The sequence below is a fragment of the Thamnophis elegans genome, chromosome 5 (assembly GCF_009769535.1).
Source record: "Thamnophis elegans isolate rThaEle1 chromosome 5, rThaEle1.pri, whole genome shotgun sequence".
In the NCBI taxonomy this organism is placed as follows: Eukaryota; Metazoa; Chordata; class Lepidosauria; order Squamata; family Colubridae; genus Thamnophis; species Thamnophis elegans.
The window spans coordinates 21,776,998-21,803,386 of NC_045545.1; the positions used below are offsets into that span (position 1 = coordinate 21,776,998).

A 26,389-nucleotide genomic window follows, 5' to 3' on the forward strand; every position below is an offset into this window, starting at 1 on the left:
TTTGGCCCTTGCAGTGGGGAAAAAATTAGTCAAAGTAAGCTGAAGTTTAAGCTTAGAAAGATGATGATATTGTTTGACTTCAGATGTTAACTCTGAATAGGGAAGCACTACCTTTGAAGCACATCCACGACTTGAAGCTCATACCAGCCACTGCTGAAAGAACAGATGGAGGGTATGGTCAAGGGAACTTTTGTCCAACTTTGGGACAACAGTTGCAAGCTGGATTGTGAGAAGTTGACCATGGTAATTTTGAGACATGCTGGCACAGTGGTTAGAATATAGTATTGCATCCTAAATCTGCCAACTGGCAATTGTTTGATTCTCACTAGCTCAGGATTGATTCAGCCTTCCTTCCTTTCTAAGTCGGTAAAGTGAGGAGCCAGATTATTGGGGGCAATACACTGACTCTGCAAACTGCTTAGAGAGGGCTGTAAAGCACTGTGAAATGTTATATAAATGCTTTTGCTATTTATTCTTATTACCATGTAAGTAAGGTCTTCTAGATAGGACAGTCTCTAAAGGTCACTTGGAACTGCAAGCTGTATCAGCATACTTATTGGCAGGTGAAGACCAGGTAACACAAGTATTATGAGCCCTACATTGGTTTCCATTTAACCAATAAAGTCCTTGGCTTGGCCAATATGACTTGGCTGCAAAGTATCGCCAACATTATCTCCTCCAATGAAATTGATGTTGTCATGGGGGTACCAGTTGTGCCCATTGTCATAGGAGAAGAAACTCAACTTTACACTTTTTGGGGGGGATATTGCTGAATATACACTGAGTTTTTCAATGATAGCATGTCTTTTATAAACAACCTCTTCCTGAATTTAAAATAGTATGAAGGCATTCCAAAAATTAGTTAAGATAAAGTTATTTGTAACATCTAATGATTTTAGAAACCAGTTATGGAGTTTTGGGATAGATAGATAGATGATAGATAGATAGATAGATAGATAGATAGATAGATAGATAGATAGATAGATAGATACAGAGAGAGACAGAGAGAGAGAGAGACAGACAGACAGACAATCATATTAAGTACTAAGAGAGCTTGGTGATTATGGGAATACACAAAAATAAGTGAAGTAAGAAAATAAATAAATGAATACATATTTTTCATGATTCTTTTATTGTCATAATTGTTTTATTTTTCTTTCCTTCCTTCCTTCCTTCCTTCCTTCCTTCCTTCCTTCCTTCCTTTCTTCCTTCCTTCAACAGTGCCTTAAACATTGCATCATTTATGTCTATAAATCCATCTTGTAGGATTTAGTAGAAACCAAGCCTTCTTTCTTAACAATTCTCCTGCAACAGCATTGAATTGGTTGTCTATAGAAATTGAATATATAAATAAAATAAATAATATGGTTGTTTGTTTTCCTTGAAGCTCTAGAAAACCAGCATATCCATGCATTTAAACTGAATTATGGTTCCTGACAAGCTTGTGGATAGATTCTTCTTTTAAACTCAGCAGAAAACATATTTCTTTACGCTACCAAAATGCCTTTAATATATGCTATCAAGCCATAACTACACATTGCTTATTAGATTAGGATTCATAGTGCACACACCTTTCAGCAGAACTAGAAGGTCAATGAATTATTCAATTATCAAAATATAGAATATACAATTACTAACATAGCATGATCTAACATTTTGCTGATTGGAATTTATTACAATTCAGTTCAATGCTCCATGGGGAATTTAATCTTAATTTACCATGCAAGGTTTATACAGAATTCAGGCTTTCCATATTAATCTTACTGCATAAGTTTAATATTTAATACTACTAGTAACTAAACTGTGTTCTTGAACACAGTCTCTTCCATCTGCAAATGATTGTCACAATACTGATTGTATAATTTTTTAGTTTTTAGTTTTATTAAACATTTATAGGCCGCCCTTTTCCCTGAGGGGACTCAGGGCGGCTTACATAATAGGGGAGGGGAGTGCAGGACAAAACACAAAAAGAAACAGTCAATACTGATTGAATAAAATTGTTTTAAGTCATAAAGTGTAAGCTTTCCCTTGAATTTGATCAGAAACAGGATATTCTGGAAGCAAAATCTGATTGTCTTGAGCAACTTCCTAAATTTCAGCATTCAGAAGAAAACTAAAGTTACTTGATTTTTTTCAATTTATTATCAGACTGTTCTTATTCAGTATAATTGTTCTGTATATTTGTTAAGAGAGGAATGCCTTGAAAGCATATAACAGAAGAGCTGTGACAAGAAAATGGCACTTCTTCTGTATTCTATAAGTAGCTCTTGGATAGTGTGTAGAGTGCAGCGTATGGTGTTGTATAGTGTAATAGATCAGAAATATTGAATAATGGAAAACAATTTCTTCAAATAAGAGGAATGTACTTAAGGCACAGCTATGTGGCTGCACTACCTCCAAAAGTAAAACCACATTTCACTGCTCAAATAATAAAGATTGAGGGAAGGTTAATCAAGATAAAAAGAAGCCTGATTGTAACCATTAGATTTTTTTTTACATACAGTATTGGGGAGTTGCTCTTTTAACAATTGCTTTACAATTAGTTAATGAACTCTCTGAGGAATTTCCACACGAAGGACACAGTTTCTTGTCTGAAGAAAGTTAGCTTCAGGAGTAATACGCTTTTCCAGAAATTGGAACTTTTAATTTTAATTTATTAGCCCAGGGTTGTGGGCCACTAGTGGGCCATAAGCTGTTTCCACCAGGCCACAGAATGTCAGCAAGAGTGTGTGAACATCCCCACTTGGATAGTGATTATGCCAGTTTCTTTTATATTCTTGAGCTATTTCTTACATTTTAATACCCCAAAAGTATACACCTATATAATTGGATATAGAAATTAAAAATGCTGGTAATAGATTTAGTCTCAATATATAATTAACCTTAGCCTGAATTCCTGATGTAAAGTTTTGTTGTTTCAGTTGGTGAGCCAATACTAGCTTTTTCTCCCAATTGCCAGTAATTCTGACTGATACATTTCAAATATTCAGCTTGTCCTGAATAGTTTTGAATTCCCGAATATAGTTTTCGTTGCTAAAAAATACAGGTAGTCCTCAACTTGCATCCTCCTGACAAGTCAAATCAGCCATTTAACAACCATGTTACTAACTTAACTGCAGTGATTCACTTAACAACCGTGGCAAGAAATGTCATAAAATGGGATAAAACTCACTTAATAAATATGTCACTTAGCAACATAAATTTTGGGTTCGATCATGGTCATTAGTCGAGGACTACCTTTCAATAAATCAGTGAGGTTTATAAATTTAATTCATATTTGCTCCTTTGCTACTTGTATTCTGTCACCTTTCTATTCTTGTCAGTTTCCTTGGTTCATTTGTTTCACCAGTAATTCTGATCATATAATATTTCCCTTCCTCCCAATGCTGATTTACGTTAAATATGCTTTTAGCATGATTGGTGAGCTATGTAAACATGCTATTCTGCCACAGCCTTATTGAGAGATCATATTTCCTCTGCAGGTAATAGTAAATGATCTGTTACAGTATATCCTATATCATTACCTCATCCAATCTTTCTTACTCAATCGTTCATATCCTGACATGAGAAAGGATTGATTGAAAAGAATATTTTTGAAGGTGCTCTGAAAGGCTATGAAAATGCTTCCAGTGAAGTTTGATCTTCAGAAATCCTTTCATGAACAAAAATTGTCTTTGTAGTAGTTATTACATCATGCATATGGAGATGCAAACTCTGGTTGAGAAGAATTGAATTATACAAGGTTTGGTGATAGATTGTAAGTTAGATAAATATTGACTTAGCCCAACTGAGTTTACATTCTGGCTGGAATAACACTATGACTTTCTATCATTATAACTTATTTGTTTATTTATCAAATGTATATGACCACCTAACTCACACATAGTGACTCATTGTATCAAAGTTAATATATCAAGTATCCAAACAGAACAAGATATATACTCAAACATTTCCAGATGCACAGATAATCCTACTTATAGTCCCCATAGTACATAAGAATCTATTTGGAAGGTCCCTCAAGATTGGGAATCTAATGCTGAGAGAGTCAAAGGGATTTGATTCAAAATCCCTGTACAGCACTGAATATCCTAGCCATTTTTAAATCTAGTTGAAACATCTCTTCCTTCATTATTAAGGAAGAAACATACTATTTTTAAGCCACATGTTCTTTCTTTCTTTCTTTCTCTTTCTTTCTTTTTTTCTTTTCTTCTTCATTTTGTCATATTTTTATAAATAATTCAATGAGGTGAACATCCAATATACTTCATTGAGTTATATTATTATCTCTTTTATTCATTAAACATGAAACTCAGCCAAGTGAACATTTAAAGATACATCACAAATTTTGGTGTTGATGGTTGATGTGGATTACTGCCAGCATCCTAGATATCAACTAAGTATTTTCTTCAAATGTATGCTGCTCTGAGTAGCACAGTTTTTTGTATTTCCGCTGGTGTTATTGCAGGAAACGGCAATTTCTTGATGTATTTTGTAAAATTCTTGGACATAACACCAAGCGCCCCAATGACTATGGATATCACTGTTATATATTTCATCCATAATTGCGTAGTTTCAATGGCCAGGTCATGATATTTTGTGACTTTTTCCAATTCTTTTTCTTTGACTCTGGTGTCTCCTGGTACAGCACTATCAAATAATAATAATAACAACAACAATAATAATAATCATTATCATCATCATCTTCTTCTGTTATCCCCACAACAAGCCCATTGTGAAATAAGTTGTTCTGAAAGAAAGTGACTGGCCCCAAATCACCCAGCTGGCTAGTGGATTTCTGGGAATATATCCTTGATGGAAGCAACTATTTTGTAGAGCCAAGTATATTGAATTTAAACTAAACATTTCATTGGTGTCTTGGGTGATTATTTCTGGAATGAAAACCTTTGGCTAAAAGCAAACAAGTGCTTCCAAATGAAACTTGTAAGAAGAGTAACACATAGTGGATGGGTGCTAAGCTGATGCATTCTGTGTCTATGTATATTATCCAAAAGAGATTCTTGCACTGGGCCACAAATGTATTGTAATTTTGATATATTCTTTCTTCAGGCATTGTACAGATGTATTGTGTTGTGGGATCTTCGTTGTTGTCATCCTGGGCTACATTGCATTAGGAATTGTGGGTAAGTAATATTCATGGATAAAGTCCATTAGAAAATAGTTCTTCACATGCTATTTGAATAAATGTTTTTTCATTATGTAGACATGCCAGTTAAAGAGAGCTATTTTCATTTAAAATATTTATTGGAAACAAATTATGGAATTTCTATTTACATTATTTAACAATTGTAATTACAAAAGAGATATCAAAATGATGGGTCTATTGATTTTTTTAAAAAAAGTCAGGTTGAAACAATACAAGTAAAATTGCTATGGTTCGATTATGTTGTAAATTACTGTAATTTTAAAAAACTGCAATTGTAAAAGGAAAATGTTAGAAATTATTGCATCATTAGGAAAGAGAAATGTGAAAAGGAATATATACATATGTATGTAAAAAAAAAGGTTCATTAAGCCTCTCAGTGATTTAGTGAATTTGATTTGATTTGATTTTGCCTCAGAAAATCACTCTGCTATTATTTGTAGTTACCACTAAATTTCAGTCATGGTGGGAGAAATTCTCTAAGGTCAGAAATAAGAATTAGCTTAATGATATTAACGAGAATCTGATCAAGTAACACAATAGATTATTTCTTAAAAGGTTTTACAAGTAGTCCTCAATTTACAACAATTCATTTAGTGTGTCAGGGTTCCAAGTAACACCCCTAATGAAAGAAGACTTGAGGCTTGAGTTTCCTCAAAGTTCCTTTTTATTAGAGATGTCATATTGGCACATCTGGGAAAACCCAAATCTGAAAGTTTCCAGGTTCCCCCCCCCAAAAGAAAGTTCAAGTCACTGCACAGCACCCACATGTCCATCACATGATCCAATTAAGCACCATCCAAAACAGGAGATGCCTCCCAGTAACCTCATCGCAGCTGCATGGCCAGATGACCTTGACTTTCTGAGCAAGAATGTTGTTATGGCTATATATCACCCACACTCTGTATAATCCCCCCCTCCCATTCTCCCACAGTAGAAAATGTGGCAGGCCTGAAGTCCCAAAGGTAAAAGATGGCTTCCAGGTCTGACATAGTGAGCATTTGAATGGCTCTGAAAAAAGTGACTTTTGACCATTTTTCACTCTTATAACCGTTGCAGCATCCCCATGGTCATGTGATCAAAATTCATGATGCTTAGCAGCTGATTCACGTTTATGACATTTGCAGTGTCCCAGGGTCATGTTATCACCTTTTGCAACCTTCTAGTAAGCGGTCGATGGGGAAACCAGATTCACTTGTCACTAACTTAACAACTGCAGTGATTCATTTAACAACTGTGGCAAGAAAGGTTGTAAAATGGGGCAAAATTCACTTAACAAATTCACTTAGCAACATAACTTTTTGGCTCAATTGTATGCATAAGTTGAGGACTACCTGTATACAAAAATGTCTTTGAGCATCTTCATTTGGGATAAATTTACTAGGAATTCATGTCTGTCCAGCAATGGTTTCTCCATAGTAACTAGTATAAACAATTAATGGCATGACATTATCACACATATTTTTCACATGTATACAACATGCACATTGTATATATGATATGTATCAATATATGCCAACAATATTAAAGAAGCAAAACATTGACTAGTAGCTACTCTATGCTATTTGGTCCTGTTTGAGAGCAAGCAACATGGCCATGGATATTATCTATTTATTGGGGATGATCCTTTGAAATAGGTTTAATTGGCTATAACAGGTCTTTGATCAACAACCCCCCCCCCTGCAAAATGTTACACTATTTCTTCGGAAGACATTTTAATGCAAGCTTTGCCTTGTTTTATTCATATTAATGTTTTCAGTATTTGAATACATTTATAGTAATTTTTAGTAGGTAACAAAAAAGCCAATAGGTAACAAAAACGAAGTGGTACATTATACAGGCAATACCAATAAGAAAATGGAATATATATTCCTTATCTGCAAAAATAATTATATCATAACAGTATTCCCTAGTAATATTGTAGATCCATATTTTTGCAGTGATTATGAAAGTAAAATGGCTGAATATTTAATCCAATTATATTGATGCTATTTATTGATATCAATATTGCTGTTTGCTTTTCATGCATCTTCTCTAATCAACTTCAGTTTGAATCCCAGAAGCTCCAAGTAACCAAAAATAAACCCACAAGAACTTTTAAGAGTATTGGGAAGCATGCAATAATGAACTGGAATGTCTAGCATGCATGGAGGACAATTTTGGCAATTCTGGATTACATTTGCTTGGATCTATATAACAATTAATTAAACAAAAATATTATTTTGCATCTGTTTTAAGGCAAAAATCATGTTCAGTTAATTGTTGTGATGATCAGAATTCATTACTGATTTACATTATTATATTAAGCAACTATTTTATGACCCAATCTCAAAACTTGGCTACTCTATCTTCTTTTTTCGTGGTTCCTGTCAAATAGTAAAGACATATTCAGGCTAGGTTAGAGACATGACAAATACAGTTGCTTTCTTGCGTATACTTTCAGTGTTCTTATGTCCTTTATTATAAAGGATAGTCCTTTATTTCAAAAAGCTATCCTGAAGATTTATTTAATGATTTAGTTTTAATAAATTTAATGATTTAGATTTGTTTAATGATTTAGTTTGTTGGTTCTGCTTTTGATTTTTTTTGTAAAACAAACTTTTTTTATCCTTATGAGCTTCTTTTATTTCCCTTTTTCAGATTTGTCCTTTATTTTTTTTCAAGGAAATATGGTCATTGTACTTATAATAAGCAAAGTTCATTATTTATAAATCCTGGTGTTTAGATTGTATTATTTCTTTTCATTTGTTGATCAGCCTACTAGAAAAAAAGTCCTACTTACTCTTTTTACAGACATGGCTAGTAGCATCTTTTAAAGCCATATTAGTTTCTCAAATTTCAGGCTATGGTGTAGCTAACAATTGGAAACAGGCCTCAGTTTTGACAAAGTAGTAAAGATCTCTTTAAGCCTCAAGTCCTGAACTACAGTACTCTATTATTGCTTATAAAAATATTTCACTCACAATCACAGCAAAAACTTAGAAAGAAGAAACTTCGATTTCAAAGGCGCTCTAGGTCTCACCACACAGTGGCTTCACATGCCTTGGTGCAGAAAATGTAAACAGTGGGATGATTCAGTTGAAAGCAGCAGCAAATCCTAGCAGAGATTAAACCGCCAATTCTATTTTCCCTGAAGCAAAAGCAATTTTGTTTGTAGAGAAGACTTTCATTCTGTTAGAACCATGCCTCACTACTTTTGTATTTCACCGTAGATCACCTCTTTATGAAATAGTTTCTTTATTTTTAAAAAAAAAAAACTTTTGTTACTGGCATGCTATCATGAAAAATGAAGTGATCAGATGATTGGGTTGGGAGCGGGAAAAGTAGCAGAAAAACAGTTGGAAGCTTGCAATTGTGCTGTATCCTTAGATGTTTCTACAGCTTTGCACTTTCTGCTACTACAAAAAAATCTCTCTTAATCCTCTGGCTGGGATTTCATGGCAGTTTTCTATGAGAGGCTTCTCCAAATAATAGAGTATGGGAAATATGTCAAAAATTGATGGAGATAATGACTGAATCCTTGGCTTGTTTCTCTTTTCTTCACAGCTTGGGTCACTGACAGTATGGTCAGCTTTGCATCTGTTGAAAAAGTGTACGTGTACATCACATTGTGCTTGCCTTAACTATAAGGACAGAACATCAAATATCAAATGAAATTTCCGAACACCAACAGATGCTGAAAGCAACTCAAAATGAGATCTATTTTTGTATGTTTGCATGCTATCTTTCACACAGAGAGACACCTAGAGGGGTTTTTTTTGTCCCTGTGTTTCATTCTGCAACTGAAATGTTACAAACTGGTAGCATTCACATCTGTCTCTCTTCCTTAAATTACAATTTCCTTTTCTTGTTTCACATTTGTCCATGTGCTTTATTTTTAACCGAGAGATGAGATCACCTTTGGATAGACTCCAGACATTTGTCCTGTTCAAAATGCATGCAAGTCCATGGAGCTCATATAAAAGGAAAAATAGAGTATAATCAGTTCACAATCACAGTTGTGCCTGAGGCTACGCATGATTCAATAGGATCTATATATTTCTGGCTCTTTACAGAAGAACAGGAAAAAAAGATTTTTGTCTTGACTACAATTAGATATGAGTGACCCTGCATTTACATTTGACTAGAACTCAAAAAATTCTCAACCAGCTTTGTTGTTGTTGTTGTTGTTGTTGTTGTTGTTGTTGTTGTTCAATCAATAGAAAAGTCTACATTTCAGAATCATCTTAAATTCATGGACCTTTCTAAAATATGAATCTTTATGCTGATAGGAAAAAATACTTGTTAATAACTTTTAGTTTTGTAATTTTCAACATAGAATTTGGTCCTTATTGGGTTTTCACACTTGACACAGACAATTTGATAAAAATAATTTGTTGTTGTTGTTGTTGTTGTTGGATTGTACTGGTTTATGATAATAACCTTTCAATGTTCTGTTTCAGTGCTCTCTGGCTTTTGAATACCGGCATGCCTTGGCTTATAACCATTTGCTTTGTGACCAATCAAAGTTACAATGGCACTGAAAAAAGTAACTTATAACTGCTTCTCACTTATGACCATCATAACATACCCATGGTCATGCGATCAAAATTTGGCTACTTAGCTATTCTGACCCCTCTCCGTCCGATGAGTCACGCCGACACAAGCTTAATGTTAGCCACGCTTTATTCACAGTACTCACAACAAGACATTGGCAGCAACCCAGACTCCCACAGATAAGAGATACACACAAGAGCTTCTCCAGCTTAGTATAACAGCTGTGTCCTGCAAAAGGTCTCCTCCCAAAGTCTCTTCTTATATACTCTCTTGGGAGGAGCCAAATTACAACCACCTGGGCCTGATTATTTCCTATGAGTGTGTCTCCATAATTGCTGCCTTCGCTTCTCCGCCCTTCTCTGCCTGGTGTCAGGGACAAACTCCCTTTGCTCTTCCCCACTGCTCCAGTGCCTGAAGTCTTCACCACTTCTCCAGTGCCTGACCTCAGGGACAAACTCCCTTTGACTTTCACCACTGCTCCATGCTTCAGGCACCTCCTGGTGGTCAACCAGCCTCTCTGGTCCCTGCTCGGAGTCTGAACCCTGCCTAGGGTCCTCCACATCTTCCACAGCCGACTCATAGGGTCCCTCGCTATCGGAGTCCATCGGCAGCTCCAATGGCTCCTGCTGGGCCACAACACTTAGCAAACAGCATGTATCCAAATTTATGAATATGTCCCCATCGCATGACCATGGGTATGTAGTCATAATGGTTTCAGCATCCCAGGGTAATATGATTACCATATATGATCTTCCCAACTAGCTTCCAATAAGCAAAGTCAGTGAGGGAAGCTTGATTCATTTAATGACTGTGTGATTCATTTACAACTAGGATGATTCACTTAACAAAAGGTTATAAAAGGTTTTAGTTAGAAGCAACTCAATATACAATTGCCTCACTTAGCAACAGAGATTCTGATCCCAATTGTGTTCATAAGTCGAGAATTACCTGTAACCATGAGTTTCAGAAATATTTATTTCTAGAGCTATTAAAGTACAGTTTATAATATACAGTTCCTATTTGGCTATACAATAAATAGTAAGTGTCCAATCAGTTAAATTAAACTTTAAGTAGTCCATGTAATGGGAGCGGTTTACAACCCATTTAATCTTTGTACTAATTGCTTGTGCTATGAATACTTTCCTGTATACCCAATAAGAACACCTTATTGTAGAAATTATTAGGTTTAAAAGCAATAATTTTTATGAAAGAAAACAATTGAATTGATGTTGTTTTTCTGTGTAAAACTGTGGAAGGAAATATTTTCCTTTATTTTATTGTTGTGGAAAAAGAAAATTATAATACCTGGATTAAGTAGTGTGTTCTTTTCTTTAGTGCTTGATTTTGCTAAATATATTACCTGACCTATATTACAGTGGTGGGTTCCGGACCCTGGCACAGCCAGTATGCTGCACATGGGTCTGGACATCCTAGATGGGCACGAGTGCTGCATGCACATGCGCACGCCACTGCCCTCCGGCATCCAGTTGCCTGGGGGAGGTCACCCAGGTGCCGCACGCTGTGTTGTATGCACAATGGGCCGCTCGTAGTATTAAACGACCATAGAATGCGGGTGGGTCGGTGGGCTTCCGGCTACTCCCGGTACGGCCCTACCGGGCCATACCTCCCAGAACCCACCACTGCTGTATTAATGTTTCACAAGTGCCATTTTTCACAGGTGTCAAACTTCATAATATGATATATCATAAGGCAAACTCTCAGTATCTGAAAGAAAAATAAATTCACTAACACAATATTGACATGTTCTGCACATAATGAAATGTGTGTAGAAATGAAGACAGAATTAAATATGTTTTAAAATTCATATTTAAATAAAAGTAAGGAAACAAAACTCTACCTTAATCCAGCTGTACAAAACAAACCTGGGCTATTGGGAGCTATGCATTACATTGTCCCTTCTACCTTTGGCCTGCAAAGATCAAGGCATGGTGTTTTCATGCCTTATGATTCCAATTATTGTCCTGACAACCTTAGAGAAGATTTTGATTTTGGCTTGATTTGATTTAAATTTTTCTACATTTAACCCCATTAAATGAAGAGGAGTGTGAGACTGCAGCAATTATAGTGGATCAGAGTCAAATTTATTTGCATAAACTGGGATCTGACAGCGTATTTTAATTGGTTCATACAATTCTGTGTACAGAAGGCAGCTCAGAAGTATGCATGAAGTCAGTTGAGTGTATTTAGCTTGGCTCAATACTACTGTATGGCTTTATGCCAACAAAGCTTTTGTAATGCATCCCTCTCCTCATTTTAATAACTGTCATTTTCTAAGTGCATTACCTCATTTTCTGGCTATCAGCCAGATACATTCTGATATAAAAGGGGGAAACAGGAGAGAAAGATGTTTTGCTTTGTATCTAACCCCTCCATATTTTTTTCATTAAAAAAGGCGACTGTTTAAGAAGCAATCAATATTCTAAGTATCCATTGGGAGAGGTTAAAACAGTTCATGACAGGAATTGCATTTTAATGAGTAGCAAAGTTTAATTCTAACCGAAATGACTTGATGCTTTCTTGTTTCCCTTCTCCATTTTACAGCCTGGGTACATGGTGACCCAAGAAAAGTAGCCTATCCAACTGATAGCTATGGGCAGTTCTGTGGTCAAAAAGATACACCGAATGAGTAAGTACCGGATTCCTTTGCAGCTGGGTCCTCTTCACATGCAGCAGAACTATTAGCTCATTTTCTATTTTTTACAGATGTCTTCCTTCTGAAAGCGTGCAGGTGGCTTCTGCTTTCATTCACTGGGTTTTTAAAATTGGGATTCCAATTAAGATTTATTTTTTTAAAAACCCTCAGACTTCAAAGCAAGTCACTGCTCAGCCCAGACACTGTCTGTCACTTAGATATGTAACTGTTACATCATGAATCCAAGTGACTGTAAACCTAAGATGCATTGGGTCTGATTAGCCAACATAAATTGAATACTTAAATAAGATGTCAAGTGGAGAAATTGTTATGTCATTCTGAGAGAAAAGTAATTTCCAGGCACAGCTGACTGCTTCCTATTTCTGTAAGTTTGTCATGTTTTATTCAGGCAGTATCATATGCCAGAAGCTGAAACTGGCAAGAATGCTCTCTTGCTTGCTTAAATTGATACATATGGCAAACATTTAAGTTGTCAGGGGCTGTAACTCTGCTTCCCAACCTTTCCAAAGGCTTAAAGGAGGCCATGATTATGTCACTAGACATAGGATTAAAGATGCGTAGTCCATTTTTGCTGGGATTTGGTATTGAAATGCGAACTAGACACCTGTAGAAAGCAAATTATATCCATTCCAACCCTAAAATTACACCCCCCCCAAATAATGTCATATATGTTGAAATGATGTGATAAGCAGACCACGGAAGGAATTTTTGAAGAGCCCAAACAGGAGCAGTTAATGTAGTACATCAAGAGTTCTTGAAAATCCTGGATTAATACAGCGTGTATAAAAAGATATTGTATGTTAATTTTATTTATTTATATTCCACATTTATTGTTTTTACAAGTAACTCAGGGTGGCAAACATCTTCAGCACACTTTCCTCCTCCTATTTTTTCCACAACAACCCTGTGAGGTGGGTTAGGCTGAGAAAGAGTGACTGTCCCAAAGTCACCCAAATGGTTTTCATGGCTAAGACGAGATTTGTATCTGTTTGCCTCAGGACCTTCGGTTATTAGCAATAGCAATAGCAGTTAGACTTATATACCGCTTCATAGGGCTTTCAGCCCTCTCTAAGCAGTTTACAGAGTCAGCATATTGCCCCCTACAGTCTGGGTCCTCATTTTACCCACCTCGGAAGGATGGAAGGCTGAGTCAACCCTGAGCTGGTGAGATTTGAACCGCCGAACTGCAGATAGCAGTCAGCTGAAGTGGCTTGCAGTACTGCACTCTAACCACTGTGCCACCTCGGCTCTATTCAAGAATACACTTGTTTCTTTGTATTTATAGGGGCTATAAACAAAGTGGCATTTTAATATAATTTTTCTTAAAGTATAATAAGTCTGTAGCATGATACATCAGCCGTCCGGAACTTGGCAGACTCCATATATATATTATGTGAAGATTGTACTATAAATCCTTTGGACCCATTTTCAGCACTCATCAAGGCTTATCTGCGTATTTCATTCTTTTTTGAATTACAACTTTAGAATTCATTATGTATGAAGATATTGGTAAGCTAGTTGGGAGGCAAAAATAAAAATTTCATGTAAAAAGCTTTTATGAAATTTGACCGGTTGCTGATATGGATTAAAGATTTATGGTTTATAAAACCCAGAAGCTGCCTCTAATTCATATCTTGAGAGTAGTTAAATTTGAAGAGACATGCTAATCTTTATATTACTGCTATTTGAAGTGCTTTGGCACAGAGCAATAAAATGTAAATAATAGTTCCGATGGTTCAACAAATTCTATACAGGATAAATATTTTAGAATTTTTGTTGTTTTGAAACAATTTCAACATTCATAGTTTTTTAAGAAGGGAATGATGTTGAACTAAAATAACAGAATTAATTCCATCCTTTGGGTTAAGTACATTGTGAGGGAACTTATTTACGTCAATTCATCTCCTTGTTAATCTCCATATAAACCAATATATTAGAAGATAATACTGTGATAGTCTGAAAAAGAAGCCACGGCTTTACTCTTCTGTAGTGCTTTCTCTGTGTTATCAGCAAATAGAAAACACTTCCATTCCAATTAGATTGCCACTCAGCTGTATGAATTTCATTGCAGTGTGTGCATTTGGAATCTATCAATCTGAACTTCAATTTTAAAGAGTCCTAGTTGAATACTCACTGTGTATATCAAAAAGCGATAGCCAGAACACTTTACAGAACTCTTTATTTAGTTCTTCTCATCAGACATTGCTCCTATTAGAAAGTATAATGATACAGTGTAGCCATATAGATGAATATGAATTTTTTTTTCTTAACTTTTTAAAGGGGGTTGGAAAATTCCCTTTTCAATGCATCAAATATTTTTTGCCAAACCATGCTAAAGAGACAGCCAAAAAGGTCTCCACAGCTTTCAAAAAAGAGGAAAAACAGCCTGCAGTATCTTTTATTTTTCCCTTATTTGTTGGATTCAAATCTCATCTTTTTCTGTACGGATTTAAATGGCTTACATTAAGATCTTCTTTATGGAACTCTGTAACAGCAAACCTGTAAATTATGTTGGCTATTTTCTAAAGCACCAGAAGGCAGAACAAGAAGTAATGGATGAAAACTAATCAAAGACCTAGAACTAAAGAGAAATGTCATGACAATTGGAACAATTAATCAGCAGAACAACTTACCTCCAGAAGTTGTGGGTTCTCCAATACTGTAGGTTTTTAAGAAGAAATTGGACAACCATTTGTCTGAAATGGTATAGGGTTCCTTGCTTGAACAAGGGTGGGTGTTAAACTAGAAGAATCTAAGGTCCCTTCCAACTCCATTATTCTATTATTCTGACAGAGAATGGCTGGCCCAGTTATCAAGTGGATTTCTATGACTGAAGTTGCATTTAAACTTGGATGTCCCTGCTCCTAGTTTTAATCTGCCATTTTAATCATTTTTGTATAGTGGAATATTAGTTCTAAATGTTTTTAGATCATTGATAGAAGCTTGATAAAAAACACAGTATTATTTACTATTTAATTTGTTGATATTTTATATCCACTCTTTCTGAAATTCAGGGTACTTCTAATGGGAACTTATCTTAAAAAAATTAATGGGTTAACATTTTTGCCCTCTGCTTAAGCCCACTGTATGTTTTATATCTATATAATTCATTGTAGTCTTTCATTATAAGAATGATCTATACTTATGAAAAGGTGTTCTTGGGATTTTATATGGTCTATAGATTTCTACATACAAACAAATTCTTCATTGATTTTTAGTGCCACCTTGTGATTACTATAAAAAATACCAGTTTCATGATACCATGTAGTGTGTGTTTAAACTTAGTAACTGTACAAGATAAATTTACTGCACAGTGGAAAATTGGATATGTGATAAAACCTTAATGTGAAAAGTATGATTAAATTAGCATGAATTGCTGCTATCTATCCTATTGCACAGGGAAAAAACAATTTTCTCAAAATTAATCTTCATGTGTACTATAATAGGAATCCCTACAGGCAGTGGTTTGGGAGTGAATTTTTAATATGTGTACAATATATTTATGTATTCCATTAATTATTAATTATTGATATACATATACATGGAGTGAAAATAACCATTTTATCTATTTTGTAGGAACAAAACAATTTTATTTTATTTTAATATTCTGAAATGTGCCAGTCCTATAGTGCTAATAAACCTACAGTGCCCTACAACACAGGTATGTAACACATAGCCAAAAATACACAGATTATATCTTGATACAGCTGTTTTGAAAATAAAAAGTGTTATGAATTGGACATACATAAAGTAGATGCTAATGTTAGATGTAAATTCTGTATTCTCAGAAGAGACATACTGATAAGATAGAAAGGAAAGTTTCTGTTTAGAATATCATTTAAGAAAGAAAAACATGCATTGAGTACAGGACTAAGTATTGTGATTTTAACAGGCAGAAGTTAGAATGGGACTCTCTAGAAACGATGTTTTGGTAATGATCATTTATGTTGCTTCTTCATATTAGCACCATATTTACTGTTCACTCATGTTTTCTAGATAGAGACTTAAGGGGCTATAGCAAAACTATGATAGTAAAACAACCTTGCACAATCTTGCATATTGTATATTGGAAACTAACTGTACATATATTGGAAACTCACTGAATCAGTAGCTTTTGGGGAAGACGATATAGCAAATAAGCCCTTCTGTTTTTCCTTAAATATATACTATGAGTAGAGATTCTGACAATAACTTAGCTCTAGAATTTTATGTAGGTAATCAGAATTTTTTTTCTAAGATGAGAAATTACAAAAATTTTATTTGATTAAAATTTATATGCACAATTCTACATGAGCAAGAAGAGAACTCATTACATTTGTACTACATTGGAAGAATCCTTATGTATGTAATAAATAACCCATTCAGGATAATCATTTTAAATAAATAGTTTATCATTAATTAATTAATTAATTAATTTTAAAAATTAAGGACAAAAGCTGTTAATTATCTGAATACTATCTGAATAGTTTTGTTGATTAGGGTCACATCACCAACATTTTGTGGCTCATTTCCAGATTTTGGAAGTAAGATTTCCTAGAGATTTTTATAAAGAAAATAAAGAAAGTAATTGTTTTACCCACAGTAGGATTACATTACAATAACAAAAATGATAAAATCCCACTTCAATAATGACATGTGACTCTTGACAATATAATACATAATGGGAGAAAAATATATCCCTTGCCTGCCAAAGGTTATGTATGCCTGATTCACAGATTCACTTTGATTAATCGCTGCACAAGATACAAAAATGTCTTCTTTTGGGGAGTATTATTTAAAAGTTAATTTTTAAAATTATTTATGAGATACAAGAAGAACAAGAAGAAACACTACCAGTAGGAGAAATTCTGAAGACATTGAAAGAAGACATTACAAAATAGAGGAAAAAAGAAGAAGAAATTGTTATATGTGTATATTGTATTAGTCCTTTGCTAAGCAAACAATCTCTTTAAAAAAGAGCACTTTTAGGGATGACAGATTTTTGTATAGGTCTTTTGGTAATATGCCTAACTGTCTCATCCTACACTGCTACTTCAATTAGGTTTTCGGTTTTGTCTTAAAAGCTTTGTGTTTCAAAGTGCCCAGACAGATTTGCAACCTACATAGAAATGCAATCTTCCTACAGAAGTTATTGGGAGTACTACAAACAGTTTTGCAAGCCTGGATTTACTAAGCCACGCAAGGTGAGTATAGATGCATTTTATCAGTCTAGAATAAAAAAACATCAATGGCAAATTTATATCTGTATGACTATCTCCATGATGACTTATAGCAAAACTATTGCTAAAGTTTCTAGTGCAAAGAAGTCAGCCTCCAAAATTAAAATTAGATAAATATCTCCTCAAAGTACAATACCGATTGCAATCCTCTAAACACTTAAAAAGTAATTTATTCTATTTATATTTATTGAATATATATCCTGTATAAGCTCTAGGTGCTCAAGGTACCTTATGTGGGTCACTTGCTTCATATTATCCCTACAAAAGCAACTCTCTGAGGCATGATGGACTGACAGATAGTGATAATCAACCCAATGCATAATTGAGAATGGTTTTGAACATTGATCTCCTCCATTGTACTTTAACCACTCTAAAACACCAGCTGTGCCTGAAAACATAGTATGCCTAGATTCTTGATTCCTTGACTGGAATTTTCTGAAATTTTAAAACAAGCCCTGCATTTGCAATTCACTGAACAATATAACACATTGTAATTAAGACTTTGTGCAATGGAATAGTTAAGTGTCTATATGTAAAAAGAAGAACCATCACTGGTTGGATCTAATTAGCTCTCTGGTCCAGAACATTTTAGTAAAGGCAAGGAAAGAGTGAGAAGGGCAAACTTAAAGGAGGTCATGAATTGCATGACCTTGGTTCATATGTAGATCTCATTTTCTTTTCTGTCCCATAAGGTCAGTCTCCATATCTGTTTGCTGCTTGCAGTACTTGTCTGCACTACTTAACCCCGTAGTGGGAGAAATGGGTTCCTTTGTGTCTCTGTTTTTTTTTTTACCAAGGTAGTTGAATTTAGCAATAGCAATAACACTTAGACATCATTGTGCATTTTGCAGCCCTCTCTTAGTGGTTTTACAGAGTCAGCATATTGCCCTCAACAATATGGGTCCTCATTTTACCCATCTCAGAAGGATGGAAGGCTGAGTCAACCTTGAGCCTGGTGAGATTTGAACTGCTGAACTGCAGCTAACAATCAGCTGAAGTAGCCTGCAGTACTGCATTCTAACCACTGCGCCACCTTGGTTGTCAAAGTGAGGTGATTTCAAAATGCATTATCAGCTAAGTGGGAGGAAAGCATCTAGTGTCTTAGTAGGTTTATCAGAATTTTGCAGAAATGAATTTGGTCTGCATATGAAGCTTTGTAATACATACATTCTTGCATAGAATCCAATCATCTGGTAGGGTAAGGAATTAAATAATTACTAAAGAAAAAGATTCAACAACATTTGAGAATTCCAGGACAAAAAAATGGAAAAGGAATGGCTATATTTAGTTTTCACTAAATAATTCATAGCATAACACATGGGGTGAAGGAAAGCCAGGAGGGTGCTTCTGATCACATGATCAAGGTTCTTGGTGCATCTTTTATAGAACTTTATTGCTCCAGGTTCAGCCTGGATTGGGTGAACCATTAGTAGTGGCAGCACGAAGCTCCACCCACCCATCTATATACTTCTGCGCATGCTCAGAAGCATTGCACGCACCCACAAGCGCACACAGGAACACGCCTGAAACGGTAGTAAAAAAATTGGCAACCCACCACTGATCTTATAGTATTAGTGCAAATACAAAAATGGGATGCTTTGGTCATGTAGTTTCAACTGCTATTTTGGCTTTTTGAATCCTCATTTGACAATACAGTTTAGGAAGTACTTTATTTCAGTGATAGGATAAAGCAAAAGGTATAAGTCATTGGAATTAACTAATTGATTTTCAGCCAGGTCACTGGTTTGAAGCAACTTACTCTAGTCTTTCAAAAATTAAATTATTCTCCAATTATCTCATATTGAAAAGCTTTTACAAAGCCTGAATTTCAGTCCTAAATTCATTACACTTATTCTATTAAAAGGTAATTTAATTCTGAAATTAGGTCAAAGCTACTTGCTCAAATATTTTCTCTTCAAAGTCATGACAGGAAACCTCCTGGCTTCTTTTTACCATTAATAGGATACCAGTCAGACATGAACTTCATAGTTCTCACTGAAATTCTAACCAATAATTTATAATAACTTTTTGATTCTTGGCATTAAAAATGGATAAGGTTTTTCAGCATTTCTGCTTATGCTTTTATTTTGACTTTCAGTCTGTAACTCAAGTTATGCGTGATGAAGATTGTCCTTCTATGATTATTCCAAGCCGGCCTTGTAAGTATCTCTGTATTTATGTTGTGTAACAGTTAACATTGGCAGGGCCAAATACTACAATTTATTCTCTTTTGCGATTTGAGACATTCTGAGTTAAAGTTCAAGGACATAGTATAAGGGATAAATTAGAAAAATACTAGATTTACACCTTAGGTTAAACATAGTTTGTTATAATCATGATTTGTTGATATGTGTTATTCAACTATAAGTTGGAAATCATGGTTCACACATGATTCATACATTGAATCCCAATAAACCAAGTATGACTTGAAGGAGGGAAGCCTAACTAAACTCAAGTGATATGTATATTTGTAGCACTTTAAAATCTTCCCTAGTACAGTAAATGCATTGAATTTGAAATTCTAGTGTTTACCATTTTAAATCTTTCTTTCCTCCAGCTACAATATAATAAGACCACTTACGTACCCCAAATACCAAATAATTGTACCCTTGAATAAAGTAGAGCCATGTGATACTGTGTGCAGGCTTTATTTCTATATTATTTTCTAAGGGCTTTTTGAGTTCATCCTATTTACGTTTCCAGGTAAAAGGCATAGGAAAATCCCATTGGGCTAGGGTAATCCATGAATTCAGAGAGCAAAATGGACACCTCTAACAGATTTGTAGCTCATCGGTATGCTTAGGAGGGAGCAGTTGTCTTGAGTCCACCTTATCTACGTTTCAAATAAAATACATGAAAAATTTCATTAATATATTTAATGAAACAAATATTGTTTATAAGTTACACTCTATACTGCATAACATGTGCTGCTTTAAACATATACAATTTCTTCTAATTATATTTAGTCATATTAAATCTAATACGATGAAATTTAGTGCAAATTGATCTGTATTGTTTCATCTCAGTATCAAATATGAATCATAATAAAAAGACACATGATACTATAGACAGCTTTTTGTTTCCACAGTTCTTAAGAGGTGCTTTCCTGATTTCTCTACTAAAAATGGAGTTCTGACTGTGGCCAACCAAACTACTTTCAAAGATGGAAAAGGAAAAACACGGAATGTAACAGATCTCAGGGAAGCAGCAAAGTATGGATAGTGTGTGTTTTTGTGTTTACCTATGCAACTTTGCTTGACTAGTTGTCATATAAATGCACTGCCATGGATTTTTTTTACAGTAGTAATCTCACAGACAAACCTCTATAAAGAGGAAGAGGAATTTCATGATTTTGATTTCATTTGTTCAATGAGCAACTTTATATGCAAATTATTTTGTTATCCATGTCTGGAAATTGAATCATGACAACTGGATTTTTTTTTTTTTTTTTTTTTGGGTTTGAAACATTGACTCCTTATCCAAGTATCTTGGTCTGATTCAGTCAAATAATGATATCATAGTTTGTCATTAGAATTTTTGTTTTATTTTTATCCTTCCCTTCTGTTCAAACAGGATGTAAAGGCTGCTTAATAAAAGCAATACTACATTCATTCGACCCAAGAGTTTTTCTGCAGCAAAAGGAGGATGTGCTATCGATGGGGAAAATGGAAGGAGTTCTATTTTCCCCATCATGAGCATCATTGTAGCAGAGGTTAAACTGAGAAAAGGTGATTGGGCCAAAGACTCCCACTACTGGGTATGGCTAAGACTGCTCTTGAACCTGCATTTCTTTGGTCCTTGCTGATATCTTAGTCACTATAAGGACTCTCAAGAAAGACAACCTTAAAAATAATCTCCAAAGCTTTCCATCTTGCACAACCTTCAGAATAGTTAATTCAAAAAAGCATAAACATTAGAAATGCTGATGGTGTTACAGCAGGCGCTAGGGATGGTAAACAAAGCAACCCAAACTGTATATTATAATCTTTTAAGTGGAATAACAAAAGTATAAGAATGGCAAAAAAAAAAAAGAATAACTATGTGAATGTATACCTATAATTGTATGTAAGAGAATAAATGATAGTAAGAATATAAAGCATAATATAGGTAAACAACATTTTGTTATAAATAGCTAAGTATAAATAAATATAGAATAGTACATAAAAATGGATAAAGAATAAGGGGACCATGAATGCAAGATAGAAATGTATAGAAGGGAAAACACTAACTGTAAAGAAACCGATACGGAACTGCTGTATGATATATGATGGAACTTCTTGTTCCTATGTTGTTTTAAGTCATGTGTTTGTTTTTGTTGATGTGTTTATGTGTTTAAAATAAAATTTTTTAAAAAAACAAAAAAAACATTAGAAATGCTTCCCTAGAATGGTGCTTATACTATAACTAGTAATAGCAACGTTGTTTAGATATCCTACAGTGTTATTGTTTAGATATCCTATGGTGTTATTTTAATTTTAATTGTTTGGAATTGTTAATAGTTTAATAGCATAATCTATATGTACTGTAATATATAGAAGTATGTCTATTGAATGTGTATAGAATTAGAACCTAAATTCTTGCCCTTTCCATAAGATTTATATTATCCTGTAGCTTGTTATTGCTTGGGCACAAATCTCAGTGTAATATAGGTTTATTACTCACCCTGAATATTTTGCCAATTAACCAAACACTATGAACAGAATTGTGACTTGATGTACATATTACTTACAGCTAGCTCTTAGGTTGGTTGATTTACATAAGAGAGACATAGTCTAAAACCTGTTTATCTTTTTCTTTTTAAAGTGGCATCAATAATGTTCTTGATGCAAGATCAGTTGGGATGAAGATTTTTGAAGACTATGCGAGCTCTTGGTACTGGATTTTAATGTAAGTTCTTATTCATCAAAAGTCATGCCTTCAGCATATAAATAGTCATGGTGCATGCAAAGTGGGAATATCATTTCTCTTCTTTGCCCTTATTCATACCTTTGCGCTTTCTTTATTCAGTTCTTTTATATGAATTCATTCTTCTATATTTCTAGTTGCTATTTGCTTCAGGTCTCAATGAAATTAAGGGAAACAATTAAAGCGCCATACTTTCAGTTAAAGTGCCATACTTTAAGCCAGTATAAAACACTATAGGAAACTCCTTGCTCATTTTTTAACTGTTGTATTTTTTTTGTGTGTTTTGTTTTATTCACAGAGGGCTGTTTATTGCAATGGTAGTCAGCTTGCTCTTTCTTGTGCTTCTGAGATTCATAGCAGGAGTTCTCTTCTGGATTTTCATCTTTGGTGTAATTGGGGTTATAGGATATGGTAAGCCGTATGTTTGACATCCCTGCTCTAGATACTCTCTTCCTATTACAAACTAGCTAATTAAATGTTAAATAGCCACAGTATAAACAGCAAACCCACTCCCTTCTAGCACTGCTGATGTTACCTAGTTAAGTAATAAAACATCTGTAAGAAAACAATCAAGCTCGGAGAGCACCAAGGATTCCACACAATATGTTCTTCCTTCAGCAGTGCAACACCTAGTACTAATACTTTACTACTACTTAGACCAAGGAAAAACACCCTAGTCTTCTACCCACTGTGCTGATGTTTACTTGTTATGTATGTATGTATTAGTATATCTCAAGTATAATATCACTGTATGGTTTTGTTTAGGAAATGGCCATTAGAGTAAACAAACATCTACTATTGTATGGTTATTGTATGTTGGCAAATTTATGATTTCTCCTTGTTCTGCCCTACTAAATTCTGAAATATAACATGATAGATTTATAGAACTCTTAGATTACAAGAATTTGAAATACTTTACAATCATCCTCATCAAAACTATCCAACCGCAACTAAATAACTAGATAGAAAGAAAGACTAGATCTGGCTCATCACCTGTGACACTTTAATAACTTATTTGACTGCATAATGAGCAAGTGCTTTTTTTCTGCAGTTTCTTGATTCACAAACACCTATACAGTTATCAAACATGACCCACATATCATATGAATGCTCTATTTTGACAGCTATCAGTGTAGAATATTCAATATTCTTCATGTTTGATGTTGCTCTCTGATAGAACTTGACATTTTTTCCCACCTGAAACATGAGGGAAAATACTGGGTGGCAATCCACCTTCTCAAAAAGTTAATGGCAAATTTCTTTTGGAATTTCAATTATTTGTGAAAAGACTGATGACTGGGTTGGAAGTCAGGACACTATTTTCTTCAAATAAGAGTACCTATAAACATTATAAGGTTTGTTTTGCTTTCTTTTTACTATTTATTGGCTAGATTTATACAATGTCTCATAGAGCAGTTCATCTCTGTTTGCCATACAAAATGGAACATAATAAAATTTAAAAATAATGCAACAATTCATTTGAAATTCAGCACAACAGATGTTTGCCAGAATGGCAGGTGTGACTTATTATGAAGCTAAAAAAATGAAATGGAACATTGAGAACAGGAACCAAATCCAAATCATGGGAACTGAAACGAATACATTCAAAATTTCTCTAAGAGCAAAAGAATTCTAGTCTTTCACTAGCAGAAATAGAGGTCTTGGATTGGTTTTTTTTTCTCTAACAGGTACATACCAAATCAAGGGTTAGTTCTGTAAAATATTTCTATTTTTCTATCTTATGCCGTTCATACATTTCTGATTGATAAACATATAAAAATTATTTTTCATCATGCATAGGTATATCATAAGACGTCTTCTACTGAGTATTTGGTCCCAAGTCAAGCATATAGTTTGTAAGCTCTTATATTTGATCTGGCATCTTTCTGCCAGAAAATTCTCTTTCATTTTGAAATAAACCATTGTATAGATTATTTAAAGAACGTAAATTGTTTTATGATTCTATTTTTTCTTTTTCAAAAGGTATCTGGCATTGCTACTGGGAATATCATCGCCTTCATGGAATACCTGGTTCTGATCTCACCATCTATGATATTGGATTCCAGACAGATTTCAGGGTCTATTTACAACTGAGGCAAACATGGTTAGCATTTAGTAAGTGAATTTTTGAGAAACATGTATTTTGAGACACCTGCTTAACATTGACCTGACTAAATAGTTTCATTGATGATTGATTGACACCAAACTCAAAATACTCCATCTTAAGCTCTGATATGTTTAACCATGGGTTGACAAATAAGATGCAGTTAGATGAGTTTATCCAGCACATTGAAATAAAAAAATCAAGGGTACTTTGACTTAGTACAGTATGCAAGCTTGCTCTCTGAAGACCAGATTTCCTAAATGTCCTGTTTCTCTAAATTGATCCTCGGAGGCTTACATGATATAAAGACATTTATCCATAATACAAATTGATAATTAAAATGCCGTAGAATCACACCTCCTTCTCAGCTCCAATATTAGTAAGAAATAACAAAGATAAAAGATAGCCAAGTCTAATTAGAAGGCTTTCTGGAGAAACTCTGACTTCAGGATTTTCTTGAATGTTATCAGAGATAAAGTTGATCTTATCTCCAGTAGGAGTTTGTTCTAGAGAACCAACACAACACTTGAAAAGCAGTGACTTCCATCCTTAGCTTCTTTTATTCTGCAAAGTTAAGAACTTGGAGTATGTTACTCCTAAATGCCCTAATATTTCAGGTGCTTTTGTTTGGACCAAGTCATCCTGCTATGTGCTGAGATAGAAAGAACTTTACTTTACATTACATCTAGCTTCATTTGGAAGCTAATTCATAACTCGCAGCATAGCTGTAACGTGTCCCCATTCTGGACTAACAGTTACTTCTGATTTGTCTTTAAAGGTAGTTCCATGCAGAGTGCATTGTAGCTATCTAACTGGTATTAGTCAGGGCAAGAGTTAATTGTTCCTAGGTTTTCTTTGTTGTACAGTATGCCATAATATTCATTGAGGAGAAGCCTTACATATGAAACACATAAATACAATTATGATGAGAGAGTACAATCATGATGACATACTTGCTTTATTGCATATAAAATAGCCAGGGCTAGATTTAAGTATGTTGACATTTAATTCCACTGGAATCCTGAATAAAATGCAGTTGTGTAAGGGACTACTGAACTAACTGGTAATGTGTTGTTGTGAGATTAAGTCAGACTTATTTTTGGACAAACTCATTTCTTGTTATTTTCAGTGATACTACTTTGTATACTGGAAGTTGTCATTATACTGATGTTAATATTTCTGAGAAATCGAATTCGGATTGCAATTGCCCTTTTGAAAGAAGGTAGCCGGTGAGTATTATTAGCATCCTCATTTTTGCAGTATTCTGGACACAGCTTTCCCCTTCCATTTCTGTGGACACTGTGACCTAATATAGATTTTTAGGTTTTGTTAGAAATTCAGGGCAATATACCACTTGATTTTTTTTTTAAAAAAGAAGCATGTTAAAATGAGAATTGTGCACAATTTCACTTTTGGCAAGCAAGCAACTGATTGTACTATAATCCATTGCAGATTTCTTCATTTCCCCAAGCCTCAGCTGATTAAACAGCTTCAATTGTGAGGCAAGAACACTTTTTCCTCTGCAGCCTGAAACAACTTTAAGCATCCAATTTTTGTAGATTAAAATGTGAGCTAAATATATAATGGAATGCTCTATTACTTACCCTGTTTACTTCCTAATTTTAGAGTTAGAGAATGGCTTATAGAGGTTGGTGGCATTTTTTTTTCTATCTGCCCATCTGACAGCTGTTTCTTCTCATTCAGGCTGGTAAAATCATATTCAGATCCACTGAGAGCTGTTTTCTGCTTTCACATCCTCCTATGGTATTTTCTGCTTCTCAGCACACTTG

The 26,389-nt window shown here is 34.5% G+C and overlaps 1 protein-coding gene across 3 annotated transcripts in view; it reads left to right on the plus strand.

Annotated features, from left to right (window-relative positions):
- SLC44A5 (solute carrier family 44 member 5) overlaps window positions 1–26,389 on the plus strand; it is a 160,797-nt gene that overhangs the window by 113,563 nt on the left and 20,845 nt on the right. For all 3 annotated transcript variants that reach the window (XM_032218293.1, XM_032218294.1, XM_032218292.1), the window contains exons 3-12: window positions 5,068–5,141; window positions 12,260–12,344; window positions 15,948–16,032; window positions 17,435–17,554; window positions 19,689–19,749; window positions 20,679–20,802; window positions 22,394–22,477; window positions 22,794–22,906; window positions 24,479–24,610; window positions 25,729–25,828. In XM_032218293.1, coding sequence (XP_032074184.1) covers window positions 5,068–5,141; window positions 12,260–12,344; window positions 15,948–16,032; window positions 17,435–17,554; window positions 19,689–19,749; window positions 20,679–20,802; window positions 22,394–22,477; window positions 22,794–22,906; window positions 24,479–24,610; window positions 25,729–25,828 — 978 coding nt within the window. The remainder of the gene's footprint in view (window positions 1–5,067; window positions 5,142–12,259; window positions 12,345–15,947; window positions 16,033–17,434; window positions 17,555–19,688; window positions 19,750–20,678; window positions 20,803–22,393; window positions 22,478–22,793; window positions 22,907–24,478; window positions 24,611–25,728; window positions 25,829–26,389) is intronic.